This window comes from Octopus sinensis, linkage group LG7 (genome assembly GCF_006345805.1).
Source record: "Octopus sinensis linkage group LG7, ASM634580v1, whole genome shotgun sequence".
Taxonomy (NCBI): Eukaryota; Metazoa; Mollusca; class Cephalopoda; order Octopoda; family Octopodidae; genus Octopus; species Octopus sinensis.
Genome location: NC_043003.1, coordinates 106024887 through 106041158, shown reverse-complemented (window position 1 = coordinate 106041158; position 16272 = coordinate 106024887). Strand labels below are relative to the sequence as shown.

General features: G+C 39.7%; 1 protein-coding gene across 1 annotated transcript in view; it reads left to right on the top strand.

Annotated features, from left to right (window-relative positions):
* Window positions 1-16272, top strand: part of LOC115214509 (serine-rich adhesin for platelets-like) — a 98205-nt gene that overhangs the window by 48814 nt on the left and 33119 nt on the right. Inside the window, exons 6-9 of the mRNA XM_036504416.1 lie at window positions 5475-5595; window positions 6408-6485; window positions 12196-12309; window positions 14490-14678. Coding sequence (XP_036360309.1) covers window positions 5475-5595; window positions 6408-6485; window positions 12196-12309; window positions 14490-14678 — 502 coding nt within the window. The remainder of the gene's footprint in view (window positions 1-5474; window positions 5596-6407; window positions 6486-12195; window positions 12310-14489; window positions 14679-16272) is intronic.

Here is a 16272-nt window from a genome sequence, read left to right as displayed (position 1 = left end):
CCAGCTGGCCATAGACAGGACACAGATAGTATATATACATATATATATATATATATATATAATATATATATATATGTATATATATCGGTCGGCTTTTAAGCTAGCTCCTGTGGAGGGCTCTTCATTGGGCCTAGTCTTCGTCTTTTGTGAATTCTCTCTCTTTCTCTCTCTATCTCTCTCGATACACACACACACACACACACAACAACATATATATATGTATGTGTGTGTGTGTGTGTGTGTGTGTGTGTATTTATATATATATATGTGTGTGTGTGTGTGTGTATCGAGAGAGATAGAGATAGAGAGAGAATTCACAAAAGACGAAGACAGGTGGTGTAGACAACAAACAGAGTGTTAGTTTAACGCTCGGGAAGTGAAGGATATATATATATATATATATATATATATATATATAGTTGGAATTTACAAAAAAAACAACAAAAAACAAAAGACGAAGATGGGTGTGTAAACAACAAACAGATGTATTAGTTTGATTCTGGGGAACTGAGAAATCATTTATGCTTCGAGCCTCTGCTCTTCAACAGAAAGGAACACAGAAATAAACAGAAAGAGAAAATAGAAACGGTTTAGTAGCTAGCGATATTCTTCTACTTGTTTCAATCATTTGACTGCGGCCGTGCTGGAGCACTGCCTGTAGTCGAACAAATCGACCCCAGGACTTATTCTTTGTAAGCCTAGTACTTATTCTATCGGTCTCTTTTGCTGAACCGCTAAATTACAGGAACGTAAACGCACCAGCATCGGTTGTCAAACGATGTTAGAGGGGACAAACACACACACACGTACACAACACGCATATATATATACGACGGGCTTCTTTCAGTTTCCGTCTACCAAATCCACTCACAAGGCTTTGGTCGGCCCGAGGCTATAGTAGAAGACGGATCTATTCCATCTCAATCACAGATTTTTTAATTAATTTTTTTAACTAAACAGTTTGAAACTTTGAATACTGGTGGAATTTCTCACGTAGAACACGCTTTACTCTGAACGTTTTTGACCAAATTTCGTATTTTAGAAGTTATTTCGTTTTAAAGTTATCGTATTTGGATAATTGCAACCAATCAACGACGTGTATTCTGCTGAAAAAAGCTACTGCTGCTTGTGATAGTAATCAAAGAGGAACAACATCCAGGTCATCTGTACTAATTGTCACCGCGAGTCCGCAGCTAGCTTTTTTTTTGTTGTTGACGTATATGTAGTCTCAAAATGCCTTATTTTACAGTATGAGATGTATTGTTATTGTAATGATTTTATCTTACTATAATCAACATCAGACATATTTCGTCAATATAAAAGTCTTTATTAGATTAAAAAAAAGTTACATTATCAAAACATGAAGGTAAAACAAAACAAATAGCGGCTTAAACACCGGAAAACACGGTAATTGTAGTGGCAGTGACAAGTTTGCTTGCTAGGTTGCTAGTTGATAGTGTAGACGGGAGGAAAGAGCAAGGAATGCATGGTGCTGACTAGAAAAGAAGAAAGGATAAAGGTGGCATCGTCTTCGTTCGACATACGAATAGAACAGAATGGTGACATTTAGTGGGGATGACCCGGAAGTTGTTCCTCTTCGATTGCTATCACAAACAGCAGTAGCTTTCTTCAACTGAATACACGTCGTTGATTGGTTGAAATTACCCAAATACGACAAATTTAACACGAAATAACATCTGAAATACGAAAATTGGTCAAAAACGTTCAGAGTAAAGCGTGTTCTACGTAAGAAATTCTACCAGTATTCGAAGTTTCAAACTGTTTAGTTAAAAAAAAATTAATTAAAAAATCTGTGATTGAGATGGAATAGATCCTAAAAGACACTTGTCCAAGGTGAGATTAGAGAAACTTTGTGTAGATCTTTCCTAATTCGTTCTAAAGCGGACCTACTAACGCCCTTGGTGACTAGCAAAGCGTCATCTCTGTATAGACCTTTCTTGATGCTACGGAAGTGTATTCGGAGCGGATGGAGTAGGTTGAGTCCAACGAGGTCGGTGACCTAGGCAGAGTCGGATGATCTCATAGTAATGTCAAAGAATTTGCTTTAGTTATTGTTATTATTATAGTGATTAGCCCGGCACCAAAGTTTGTCTTCAAAAGAAATGAGGGTTTTACGAGCATTAAGAATTATGTTAATTTCTAGTGGGGTTAAGTTAGTTAGGTTCCAAGCTAGAAGAGGGGCTTCATTTGTAGGCTTGGGAGAAATAGATGAATAGTAATAATTATTTATATCGAATTGTAGGAATGAAGAAGAATTTTTGTTGTTCATGTGTGTGCGAGTGCTCGCGCACGTATGTGTGTGTGTGCGTGCGGCATGTATTATGGAGTTGCTTGCATAGCAAATGTTTTGGCCTTGGATGATGTATTGAAACTAGAGCAATTGCAGCGTGGAAGACATTGTTAGCCATTCAGAAACACACAAAGGCCATTAACTTCACTTAAACATTTATTTGTGAAAATGGTTCAAAATTTTCGTCGCTCGAAACTGCAACCTGTTCACTTTATTGTCAGGGAACAGGTCACAGTTCTATATTGACTATAATTTTGACTCCATATTAGAAATAAATGTTTAAGTGAAGTGCACGGTCGCTCAGGAACAAACGCAACGCACCGTCCGATCTGGGAATTGAAACCACGATATTGTGATCGTGAGTGCAACACCCACCAAGGGGGCCACGCACTACCACCGTTCTTGATGTGGTATGCTGCCATTCAACCTTAAGTAACAGAGTGTGTTGTAAAGACGTTAGAAATCAGTGATCACCAACGGCTATGTGAGTGTAGTGTTGGAGTGAATTGGTGGGTAAGCCCTTGCCAACTTATGAGATTGTCTTAGTTTGATGGTGACCGAAAATGCATTTGAAGGATACAGCAGAAACAGCAAAATTATTGCCTTGGGGGATTCACTTCCGCTTCGAAAAGAGAAAATAAGTTGTTGTCGCTGAAGTGTTTCTGTCTCTGAAGAACAATAGACTTTGGTGCGCTTGATTTGGTTTTACTATCTTGTGAACGTGAGATCACCAGAAGTACAATGACTTGTATGAGGCCAAGCAGATGAAGGGAATTTAAAGGTTGTAACTGCATGTTGTTGAAGAGTAAAGAGGCTGAGGTAGAAGTTTGTTTCCGGGATAGAGACAATCTCTGTCAGTGTCTGTTGAGGGAGACAAGATTATCATTCATCAATTGAAGGATATTTTCTAGTCTCCGTTCACTTTACAAGAGTCCGGGGATTTGTTATGTAGTGTCTGAGCTGCAAGTGAATAATAGTTGTGAGCCGAAGATTAAGAAGAAAATCGAAGAGTGATATCATCTGAAGACGAGGTAGCATTGCTAAGTATGACAGCCCAGTAGTTTGCTAATGTAGAGAAGAAAGAGCAAGGCTCATATCGGACTTGATGTAGAGAGTTCCATCTCTGCAGATTGTGATCTGACTAGAAACTTCCGACTTAAGAATCGTGAGTCAGATGGAGTCCATAATTGGGTATTTTAACCTGGAGATTTCCGTGTCGGAAACGCCGACAAAATTTGACGGTGTCAAGTACATTGACATTGTCTTTGCTAACTTTCTGAAAGGACACTGATCACATAGGAACAAGTTCCCAATAGATCTGACCCCCAGGGAAGCTGTAAGGGTGAAGAAGTATTCAAGAGTTGGAAAAAGACATTATTAACAACTTTTTAAGGCGAGAGCAATGGTAAGGCAGTTGGCGGGTCAGAAAGCTTACTCTTGTTTAGGATGGAACATACCGTAGAATGCTTCCAAAAATACGAAAAGACTGGTGTAAAGAGGAATAGTTTGAAAATTAAAAAGTTTAACGAGAAAAAAGACAAACCCTAAAGTAACGTTCACAGATATTGGTAGGATCATCGTAAGGCAGTTTTGTCAGAGAGCTTGCTAGTTTATCCTACACTTTGGCCTCGCATGTCATCAACAAGACAGAGAAAGAAAGGTATAGGGCATAGAATCAGAAAAGGAACGAAAGAAAATAAAAATAAAATCGAAGGCACCCACAAAAACGTCTCTAGTCAATGGTTAAAATTTACTTTTTCTATAAACCGTGAAATAAAAGGCAACGGTTCAATACAAAATCAGAGAGGATTATTAATCAATAATAATTCGAATAAATGTGAATATAATAATGTAAATACTGTCGTTGAAAGGGTGGAATGATCTTCACTAACATGGGGTAGTTGATGAGGCTGAGGGAACTTGTTCTTAGAGTCTTACAACTCCAAATACATGTGTTCAGTGTTAGCTTCTTTCCTTTGTTCACCTACATATCCACACACACAGACACTGTTATAATAAAAACCATAATTCTTGTTAATTGTATATATATATATATATATATATATATATATATATATATTCTTTTCTACTCTGGGCACAAGGCCCGAAATTTTTGGGGAGGGGGCCAGTCGGTTAAATCGACCCCAGTACGCAACTGGTACTTAATTTATCAACCCTGAAAAGATGAATGGTAAAGTCGACCTCGGCAGAATTTGAGCTCAGAGCGTAAAAGACAGGCGAAATACCACTAAGCATTTCGCCCGGCGCGCTAACGTTTTTGCCAGCTCGCCTAATATATATATTTTTATTACTTACTGGGGACTAAACATAGAGGGGACAAACAAGACAGACAAACGGATTAAGTCGATTACATCGAGTCCAGTGCGTTACTGGTATTTATTTAATCGACCGCGAAAGAATGAAAGGCAAAGTCGACCTCAGCGGAATTTGAACTCAGAACGTAACGGCAGAGTAAATACCTATTTCTTTACTACCCACAAGGGGCTAAACACAGAGAGGACAAACAAGGACAGATAAACGGATTAAGTCGATTACATCGACCCCAGTGCGTAACTGGTATTTAATTCATCGACCCCGAAAGGATGAAAGGCAAAGTCGACCTCGGCGGAATTTGAACTCAGAACGTAACGGCAGACGAAATACGGCTACGCATTTCGCCCGGCGTGTTAACGTTTCTGCCAGCTCGCCGCCCTATCTATCTATCTATCTATCTATCTATCTATCTATCTATCTATCTATCTATCTCCCCCCTCTCTCTCTCTCTCTCTCACTCTCTCTCTCTCTCTCTCTCTCTCTCTATATATATATATATATATATATATATATATATATGTATGTATGCATGTATGTATATATGTATGTATGCATGTTTGTATATATGTTTGTATGCATGTATGTATGTATGTATGTATGTATGTATGTATGTATGTATGCACGTATGTATGTATGCATGCATGTATATATGTACGTACGTATGTACGTATGTATGTATGTATGTATGTATGTATGTATGTATGTATGTATGTATGTATGAGAAGCTGAAAGCTAAGAGTATGCGGATGTATATAAAATGTTTATTAAGACAACATCTCCAATGCTGGTTATTAACATATGTACGTTTATGATTGTTTTTGTTTTCAAGACACTGTATATTAATGTGGCCGGACCTAAAGACGATCTAGTGGTTCTAGACATAAATGGAAATATTCCGTATACCCTTGTAAATTCAAGCCATATTAGTGCGGTTGTAAACCTAACCAAAGGTAAGAATTTGTCACTTTATATTCTTCTATCGTAGCAGAAACTTTAAATGTCTTCTGCTATCTGCTTACGAAAACTTTTACATTTTGTGTTCTGTTATACTGATGTCAACTTTCACTTTCGCTTCCATCCATCTGAGATAGAAAAATCAAGAAGACGATGAAGTCATAGGACTTATGTTCACCTCAGCAGAACAGAACGGGAAGGTTCATTTGGGTTCCACATGCAACAACATCAACAACAACAACAACAATATCAGCATGTACGGCAAAAACACGTAAATGAACTTATCAGTTGCATTGTTCTCTGAAAGTGGAATAAGGTTAATAAAATTAGCACAAAGACAATATTTGCTACAGACGAAAGCGTTGATGCGTCTGTTGTCGAAACGAGAACGAAAGTAAAACTTTTGGTGTGAAACATGTCAATTGTACATTGAAAAGATGTTTTACGCAAGGACGTGTTTGGTATTGGGTAGCAGACATGTTTGGTATTCAAAGTTTATTAAGTCCTCTTCATCTCTCTCATCCACATCTAATTCCTCATATTTCTCTCCAGCCTCTTTCTTCGCTGTATTCTTAAAATGTTTATACCCCTTATAAATTAAAATCCAAGTATGATAGGAAAAGTTAAGAAGCTTTCCACATACGAGCATTTTGAAAACTTTTCTCACAAGATCATCATTCTCTTCAATAAATCTAAATGGTATTACAACTAAGGCAGAAAAAAAAAAACTTAAAATAAAAATCTCTTCAAAATTATCTGTGAAATATTTCATTGACATAAATAACGAAGGACATTATATTTTTGCTAGGTACTTATAACATCTATTTGAATAACTCACAAGGTTTAAAAGCTAATTTTTCCGGCTTCAATGTTTACAAAAAATCAGGTAAGTCAAATTTAAGTTAAATTTCAAAAAAAAAAAACGTAGTATTGTTTTCATTGACGCACGTTTCGTTCCGGACCATTTTGCAACATATAAAATTTTGTATAAATTCCCAGTGGTCAACGATTTATATACTGTAGCGGTGATTCGAAATGTAACCGCTGGATACTCGATCAGACACCACGTGTTAACCATGCTCGATCTATAAATCGACCAATCAATGCGAGGTTGTGGTTTTCTCGAATGTTCTGGAATTTGACTTCTTGTCCCCTATAAAAATCGCTTCTTTGCGCTCAATTGATCGCAGAGTGTTGAAGGTGGCTTACTGACCTGTGCCTCCTACTCTTGCCAAGGAGACAGTTCTGCATATTTGCACAGGCAGCTCCAGGTTCTCAGACAGATTCACTGTAAAACATTCATATAATGCTTCATAACTAACGTCCACGGACGCGGCACGGTTTTTATGTCTTCCAGTTGGCAATCATTTATATTCTTCATTGCAAATAGCACAACACCAAATATGTTTGTGTCTGGCAATAAACATTTCACTTAAATGTTCATGGATTTGCTTCAGTTATTATTCGCGCAGCCAAAGAAATATATTTTTATTGACCAGTTCAACCAAGCCATCCAGGATCACAACGGTTTTACGTAGTGGCTGTGTGGTAAGTAGCTTGCTAACCAACCACATGGTTGCGGGTTCAGTCCCACTGCGTGGCATCTTGGGCAAGTGTCTTCTGCTATAGCCCTGGGCCGACCAATGCCTTGTGAGTGGATTTGGTAGACGGAAACTGAAAGAAGCCTGTCGTATATATGTATATATATATATATATATGTGTGTGTGTGTTTGTGTGTCTGTGTTTGTCCCCCTAGCATTGCTTGACAACCGATGCTGGTGTGTTTATGTCCCCGTCACTTAGCGGATCGGCAAAAGAGACCGATAGAATAAGTACTGGACTTACAAAGAATAAATCCCGGGGTCGATTTGCTCGACTAAAGGCGATGCTCCAGCATGGCCGCAGTCAAATGACTGAAACAAGTACAAGAGTAAAAGAGTAAAAAGAGTAATAGCATCAAGTCGTGAAATTATTCTACTGGTTGTCAGATAAATTAGTTCGTTTTTTCTTTCTTTCTCTCTCTCTCTCTCTCTCTCTCTTCTCTCTCTCTCCTCTCTCTCTCTCTCTTTCTTTCTTTCTCTCTCTCTCTCCCTCTCTCTCCCTCTCTCTCTCACTCTCTCTCACACTCTCTCTCACTCTCTCTTCCTTTCTTTTAATATTTTCCAATGTTATTTAGACGCCGCACGGAATTTTGTCAGTGAACAGGTCGCGGTCTCAAAGCGCCGAAAATATTTTGACAAATTAAATTTATATGTTGAAGTGAATCTAACAGTTTTTGTGTGTTCTTAAATGGCTTATAAACACCTTCCACGCTGTAATTGTTTTCGTTCCAGCACACGATCTCAGATCAGGTCACTTGCTATGCAAGTACATCTCCGTAATGTTATTTATATTAACTCAAAAAATATTTTTATCGTATTTTTTTTTTAGATTTTTTGTAGCTCTATTCTTCCGCTACACTTTTTGTTTATTGTTTTAACTTTTACCTCATTCCAGACGTATGAGAATGGAGTGTGAAGTAGAACGTAGGGAAACGAACGAATTTACTTGACAACTAAATACGATTACATGCTAGGAGCCTAGCGAGGTTGTGAGCAAGGAGAAAGTCCACCGAGGGCAATGTTTTTATGTGGGAACACTTTTGGATCTGCTGTGTAAGGCTGCGTCAAACACAATCTGTTATCACAGAAAGTTTTCGCTGCCGTGAATAAAACTTTGATACAATTAGTCATTGAAAAGGGAACAAAAAAAAACATTGGAAGGATCAATCCGTTTATGTCCAATGCAGCAAAATCAATTTTCCAAGTAGAACTAGAATATATTCGGTCATTCTGAAGGCCAGTGTCTGCTATCGGAGACAGAAATACTAGTGTTTTGCTATATATAATAATTGAGGTGATTGTTGAAGCAACTACGTTTTGTAGTAACACAGGAAACCAGCGATGAAATTTCTATCTTAATTACGAAGTTGGTGGTTACCGTTGCAGTCAAGCAAACAGTCTTCAAAAAATATCGTTTTGCCTTAGTTGCAGTATAACATGTTTAGTAACATGTAGACATATTACGCAAAAATTAATCAACCATGCACAACAAAATGCTTTGTTGCCTTAGTAACCAGGCTTTAACTAAAATTAGCAACTTCCTTCTTTTTTTCCGAAACAAACGATACATACTTATTGCCTCTGTAACAGGTTATAGAATGCCTACCTATTTTACACGAGAGACTCAATGATAATAATAGCTTATAAATGTTGTTGTCGTGCTGTTGAAGGTTCTTTTTTAATTTTCCTCATTTAGTCGTCAGACCATGTCCATTTCTACGCTTACGTGAACATGCCACTCGCGCAACCTATTGTTTTGCCCCAAATCGACTCTGATCGACCAGATCTTATTTCTTTATTGCCCACAAGGGGCTAAACATAGAGGGGACAAACAAGGACAGACAAACGGATTAAGTCGATTATATCGACCCCAGTACGTAATTGGTACTTAATTTATCGACCCCGAAAGGATGAAAGGCAAAGTCGACCTCGGCGGAATTTGAACTCAGAACGTAGCGGCAGACGAAATACCTATTTCTTTACTACCCACAAGGGGCTAAATACAGAGAGGACAAAGAAGGACAGACAAACGGATTAAGTCGATTATATCGACCCCAGTACGTAATTGGTACTTAATTTATCGACCCCGAAAGGATAAAAGGCAAAGTCGACCTCGGCGGAATTTGAACTCAGAACGTAGCGGCAGACGAAATATCTATTTCTTTACTACCCACAAGGGGCTAAATACAGGGAGGACAAAGAAGGACAGACAAACGGATTAAGTCGATTATATCGACCCCAGTACGTAACTGGTACTTAATTTATCGACCCCGAAAGGATGAAAGGCAAAGTCGACCTCGGCGGAATTTGGACTCAGAACGTAGCGGCAGACGAAATACCTATTTCTTTACTACCCACAAGGGGCTAAACACAGAGAGAACAAAGAAGGACAGACAAACGGATTAAGTCGATTATATCGACCCCAGTGCGTAACTGGTACTTAATTTATCGACCCTGAAAGGATGAAAGGCAAAGTCGACCTCAGCGGAATTTGAACTCAGAACGTAGCGGCAGAGTAAATACCTATTTCTTTACTACCCACAAGGGGCTAAACACAGAGAGGACAAAGAAGGACAGACAAACGGATTAAGTCGATTATATCGACCCCAGTGCGTAACTGGTACTTAATTTATCGACCCCGAAAGGATGAAAGTCAAAGTCGACCTCGGCGGAATTTGAACTCAGAACGTAGCGGCAGACGAAATATCGCTAAGCAATTCGCCCGGCGTGCTAACGTTTCTGCCAGCTCGCCGCCTGATCGACCAGATCAGTGATCAGAAGTGTTGAAGTCATAACTATCTCGCCTTTTTCTTTTGCAGTCATAGTATAAATCTAGAAATACATTATCCAGTGAGGTTTTCCATCTGTCTAAGATCGTGAAGTGTGATGTGAAGGACATTTGGCTGCCATTTCCAGCTAGCTAAAAAAATAAACTAGTTAAGCTAGCAAATAAACATTACCATACGAGCAAAATTAATTCCACCACTATCTTTGCAGATCCTTTGATAATTAGCATGCAGGGATTTTATTGTTGTCTGTAAATTCGGAGATCGGACAATGGCGATGAATGCGACGGAAAAAAGCGAACTTCCCGACTTTAGTTTTTGCTTTTATATCATATTGCAATTTCTAAACAATAGCGTCGTTAGAGATATTCAACAGGCCAATTATCAGTGGATCCCTGCATTGAAAGAGTAAGAGTAATGAGGGAGAGTGCTATTGGATGAGAGCAATTACCTCGAGGGATTTCATTCACATAGCACTGAGCTTTCCATCTTGCTCGCATACTAACAACCCCAAAATGACTGACATCAAAACAGAATATGTTAAAATGAAAACGATAGGTTTTCAGAGAAATCTTTTCCATGCTTAACAAAATATGCTAAAGACATAGGTTATTCAATAAACCTGTGCTCAGCCTCAACGACCGTCTCCCTGCGGTCATAGAAACCAATGCCATGCCAGGATCAGAAGATTTTTGTTCGTGTTGTCCTCACATGCAGGATGACGCTCGAATGTGATCAACAGTTTTCTTTCTCTTTCAACAACACTGCAGACGTAATAGTCCAGGGATTACATTAAGAGAACCCATGGGTCGCATTCTATGAGTCACTTGATCGTGAAAATTCTCGATCAGTTACTCCTGGGTGGTGAAGGCCATCTGGGAGAGCGAAATCTTGCTGAAAAATGTATGGCCTTCTCTTGGTCAGTCCTCAACCTAAGGGTATCCACAGCATCCAATTCCTTACCGTTCGTAGTGGTATTGACCTTGAAATCCTGCAGGAATCATAATATGGTTGTCGATGCCCAGGACTATGAAAGAAGTCAAAATAATTTCGTGTGCATCGCCGTGGGTGGCGCTTATGAATTTCTGTAGAGCGTGTCGGACAAAATGCTTAGTGGTATTTCTTCCGGTTATTTACGCTTTAAGCTCAGAATCCGCCGAGGTTGACTTTGCTTTTCATCCTTTCGAGATCCGCGAAATAAGTACCAGTTGTGGACTGGGGTCGATGTAATCAACTTATCCCTCTCCCCTAAAATTGTTGGCCTTGTGTCAAAATTTGAGACCTTTATGATATGATGCAAAGCAAAATGGAACAAATTTAGAATTCAAAACATAGCGGGGACAAAATTACATTCTGTCAAACACTTCATGATAGTACTGTTTCCTTCAACAAGCGTCCTTCAAATTCTAAATAACGGTTTCAAATTTTGTTGGAAGGCTAATATTTTTAGAAAAAGGGCAAGTTGATGTTATCGAAACCAGAACTCAACTGGTATTTATTTTATCGATCCTTCAACGTTGGCAGGCAAAGTATATCTTTACGAAGTTTGAACTCAGAACGCAAGAGCCAAACGAACTACCGTTAAACACTGCTTTCGACGCTCTAACTGTTCTGTCAGCTCGCAGCCTTCTTTAAACTCTGATACGAACGAATGTTTCATTTTCCCTATTTCTTAAATGTCTTCATTTGGAGGGGATGATGGAGCCCCTGTCTTTTGGAGGGGATGATGGAGCCCCTGTCTTTTTGCTGACTCTCCGTTACAGTTGAAACTGACTTAGTTTCATTCTTTAATCTTACACCTCGCTTGTGGAGGCACAATGGCCCAGTGGTTAGGGCAGCGGACTCGCGGTCATAGGATCGCGGTTTCGATTCCCAGACCGGGCATTGTGAGTGTTTATTGAGCGAAAACACCTAAAGCTCCACGAGGCTCCGGCAGGGGATGGTGGTGATCCCTGCTGTACTATTTCACCACAACTTTCTCTTACTTCCTGTTTCTGTTGTACCTGTATTTCAAGGGGCCGGCCTTGTCACTCTCTGTGTCACGCTGAATATCCCCGAGAACTACGTTAAGGGTACACGTTAATTTCACGAGCAGGCTGTTCCGTTGATTCGGATCAACCGGAACCCTCATCGTCGTAACCGATGGAGTGCTTCCATCCCATCCATTAACTTTCCTTAAAATCCTGTCTATTATTTTATTTCTTTGCAGAAATCGTAAGTTCGGTCAGTCCTTTGAATCTTACTCTCGACACAAAACAGCCCAGCGATCTTTCTTTATCTGTCAGTGTCAGCGTAGCAGACCAAGTGCAATGCCTCTTTTATGGTTTGTATCAAGTATTTCTCCACCGTTATTTTGTGTGTGTGTGCGTGTGTGTGCGTGCGCGCGTGCGTGTGTGTGTGTGTGTGTGTGTGTGTGTGTTTGTTTGTGTGTGTGTTTGTGTGTGTGTGTGTGTTTGTGTGTGTTTGTTTGTTTGTGTGTGAGTGTGTGTGTGTGTGTGTGTGTGTGTGTGTGTGTGTTTATGTATTAATTTGGGCAAGAAAAGGATTAACAGTGACTCCGAAGCCTCGGTTTACCATTCGTCATCAGACTGATGCTGCTATCAGCTTTTTCCTTGTAAAATTTAATGTACAACCAACTAAAAACTATCTCATGATTCTCCAGTTCAATGTTTTATTGTGTTTATATAAAACTCCATTTAAATACAAGCATTAATATGTGTGTGTATTTGTGAGTGTGTGCGTGTGCGCACGTGCATGTGTAGTTACATGCAGCAATATTTAGCATGTTCGTGTACGTTAGGACATGGAAAGGCAATACGCTGCGCAAGTGGTCTCGAGAGAAGACGTTACCCTTATAAGTAACTGCTGATCCATGAATGACGTCACCGACTGAATGATGCAAACTTTGAGGAACAATAAAACATCTGGGGTTAAATAAGTCAATTTCTTTATTCACCATAAGGTTGAGAAAAAGAGGGGACAATACGGGGACAGACAAAACAAACATTGGGGTCAGGGTATCGAATGAGACGAAACGTATGAATAAACAAACAATTAAAATATATACAATTAAATGAGAATGCGTGACTAACAAAAAAATGAAGCGGAGGACACGGTTGACCCCACAAACCACATACTCACACTGAGGACTTTGCTTTCTCCTTTTTTATATTCTCGTTTAAACAGGTTCTTTCGCTCGCAACATGCTTGCTATAGACTTCCATCTTTTACAAAACACACACACTTTGCTACAGGCAATTCTTCTCCAGCCTTATTTTCCGTTTCATGTGGAAAATGGAAAAGTCGATTAGCTCGAGACTAGAGATGAACATGTCTGTTGCAATTCCTTTCACTCTCGTCTTCCATACTACGTCTTTCACAACAGCAACTACCGAGAGAAAACAGGCTCGCTCCTCCCTAATCAGGGAGGTCGGCGGAACGATCTTAATTACAGAGTCGCTCGACAGTTGTACTCTTCTCGAATGCGACAGCAGGTGTTCGACATAAGCCCAGAGCTCAGTCACCTTGGGGCATTGCATAATCGCGTGCAGGGCAGTTTCACTGTCCTGCTCGCATCTTGCAAAGGCACACACCCATGTCTAAAGAGCTTATCTCGAACCAGTAAAGCTCCTCTGTAATATTGCCAGGTCAGGGACTTTTGGTAATTATCCATAGGTCCCGGACCGAATGTTCTTTGGAACAGGTTGGCCAGTTGATCTTCGTCGAAGCCTAAGGTTTCTCCCAGGACATCGTCACACTTGAACTCTACTAACCCTCTATAGAAGAACGAGGTAGTACCCCCGCCACCGGCGTTGCCCGACTGAGAGAGAAGCACGAGTGCCTGATGGCACTCTGCATGCCACACGCCCAACCTCGGTCTACACTTGATCCATGGGTTCAGTTTGGTAACGATGTGAACTGTGGAAATAACAGCTTGACGAACGGAGACCACACCTGCTCACCATCCAGGTAAAACCAGAGGTGTCTAAACCTGAGCGCATGTCTGCGCATTTTTGGCCATGGCATCCCTAGCCCACCCTTCAGCGGCTTTTGGCAGCAGATAGAGCGCCTTACAAGAGGTCTTCTGCTCCTCCACAAAAAGCGAAAGAGCATGCGTTCCAGCTTATTGGCGTCGAATCAGCGTCGTTAAACAAGCAGCGCCGAATGGACTGAGCAAAAACATCTCAAACCCACAGGTCATTGAAGAGATATGCTAGACAATTGTCAGAGACCATCTGCTTCGTGGTAAAGTATTAAAAAATAATGTAACATGGAGTAGCAACAAATTTATAACAACTCAAGAAGATGATCACAACTGAAATCCAGGAGCATCTACCAGTCAATAGGGGGCGCTTTGAATTGACTTTGACGTGTTTACAGTTTTTGTTTAAAGCGAGACATTTCCTCCATAGCAAACTGCAGTGAAATAAATTTTAACTGGTTTAATATTTGCTTCTCTCTCCACCTAATTATCTGTATTATATTTTTCCTGTTATTTTTCAGATTCAAACAATGTCGTCGTTCATGTTGCCAACAAAACGAATGACCTCTGCCCACTCCCTAAACTTACATCAAGTCAAAAATTTCAAGTTGGTTTATCTTTCAACGGTATTGATGTCTTTGGTGGTCCGTACGAAGTCACAGTTATTGCCAAAGAACCGTCAGTTCAATCTTCAAACTTTGGTTCTACTGGTAAGATTATTCCTAAATTTATGAAATGCTCATTTAATTACCTTTATGTCAAAAACAATACTTTTATTTGTTTACTAGCAGTATCGCCCGGCGTTGCTCGGGTTTGTAAGGGAAATAACTATATAAGCATTTTAGAGAGTTATAGCCAAAAAATAGCAAAAAATGCATTAAAAATGGAAAAAAAAATGATGGTAATTTTTTTTTTAATCGTTGACTTATCGTAGACATTTTTAGAGAGTTACTTCCCTTATATAATAGCGAAAAAATGCATCAAAATGGAAAAAATGATGGTAAATTATTTTTAAAATCGTAGACTCATCGTAGACGCGCGCTAATACCCAGAAGGGCTCGATATGAATCACAACTATAAGATACCCGCTTTTGGTTACACTGCACCGCAAAATGTGGGAGTAGTTAGGAATCTAAATCGTAGGAGACAGACACACAACCTGATTTTTATATATAAAGATTTCTACTGAATATACAATATCAAGTATATTTAAATGTTGCAGTAACACAGGGCCACCAAACCCAACATACAGAGTCTGTATCCAGTCCTCAGAATTAATAAGGTTTTCTTTCTTCTTTTTTTTTCTCAAAATACTGAACCATGCAGGCGAAAGCATGGCTGTGTGGCTAAGAAACTTACTTCCCAACCACGCGGTTTCCTGTTCAGTCCCACTGCGAGACACCTTGGGAAAGAGTTTTATGCTATAGCTCCGGGCAGATCAATGCCTTGTGAGTTCGTTAGAGAGAAACTGTGTGGAAGCCCATCGAATGCGTGTATGTATGTGTGTGCTCCCCCGCCACTGGACAGCCGGCCTTGGTTTATTTAAAGAGACCCATAGACTAAGTACCACCGATTTCTTCAACTGAACCCTTCAATGCGATGCCCCATCTTGGCCGCAGTTCAATAACTGAAATAGGTATAAGTAAAAAATAAAGAATCAACAATGCATTTAATATTATAGAATTTATTTAAAAAAACCCAAAGATATCAAATATGCTACCAGTTCTACGATATTTACCATTTTGAATCACTGAGAAATTCCTCAGGTTTATAATATGCAAGATACTTTTGTAGCCCCGAATACGGGGAGACGAAATAGAAATGTTAGAGAAATATGAACGGACATCAAATTGTTCAATAAAAAGAACTTTGAAGATATGACAGTTGTATCTTCGCACATAGTAAGTCAAAAGCATATCCTGCCATGTAGACTAGCCACAAATCGCACTCTCTGATCCCTGCAACAATATCAACAACAACAACAATAATTCTTTGTAGAATAGGTACAGCTGTGTGTACAATAGCGATGGCTTTTAACACAAGCACATGATATTAGAGGGCAACAGTTGCTTATGTCTGTACCAGGATTTGAACTCGTGGAGTCCCATATACCATCACAGGAACAGTGAAAAGTAATCCTTGTCGATGGATGCATGGCCTGGTGGTGTGCTCCTTCAGCCAGTTAAAGGCATGTGGAAGCTTGTGTCCGATCTGTAAATCAGAAAATAAAGAGGGACCACAGGCGGAGTTGATGCTTAGCTTTGTGGTCCCGAATACGGGAAGACGAAATAGAAGTGTTAGAGA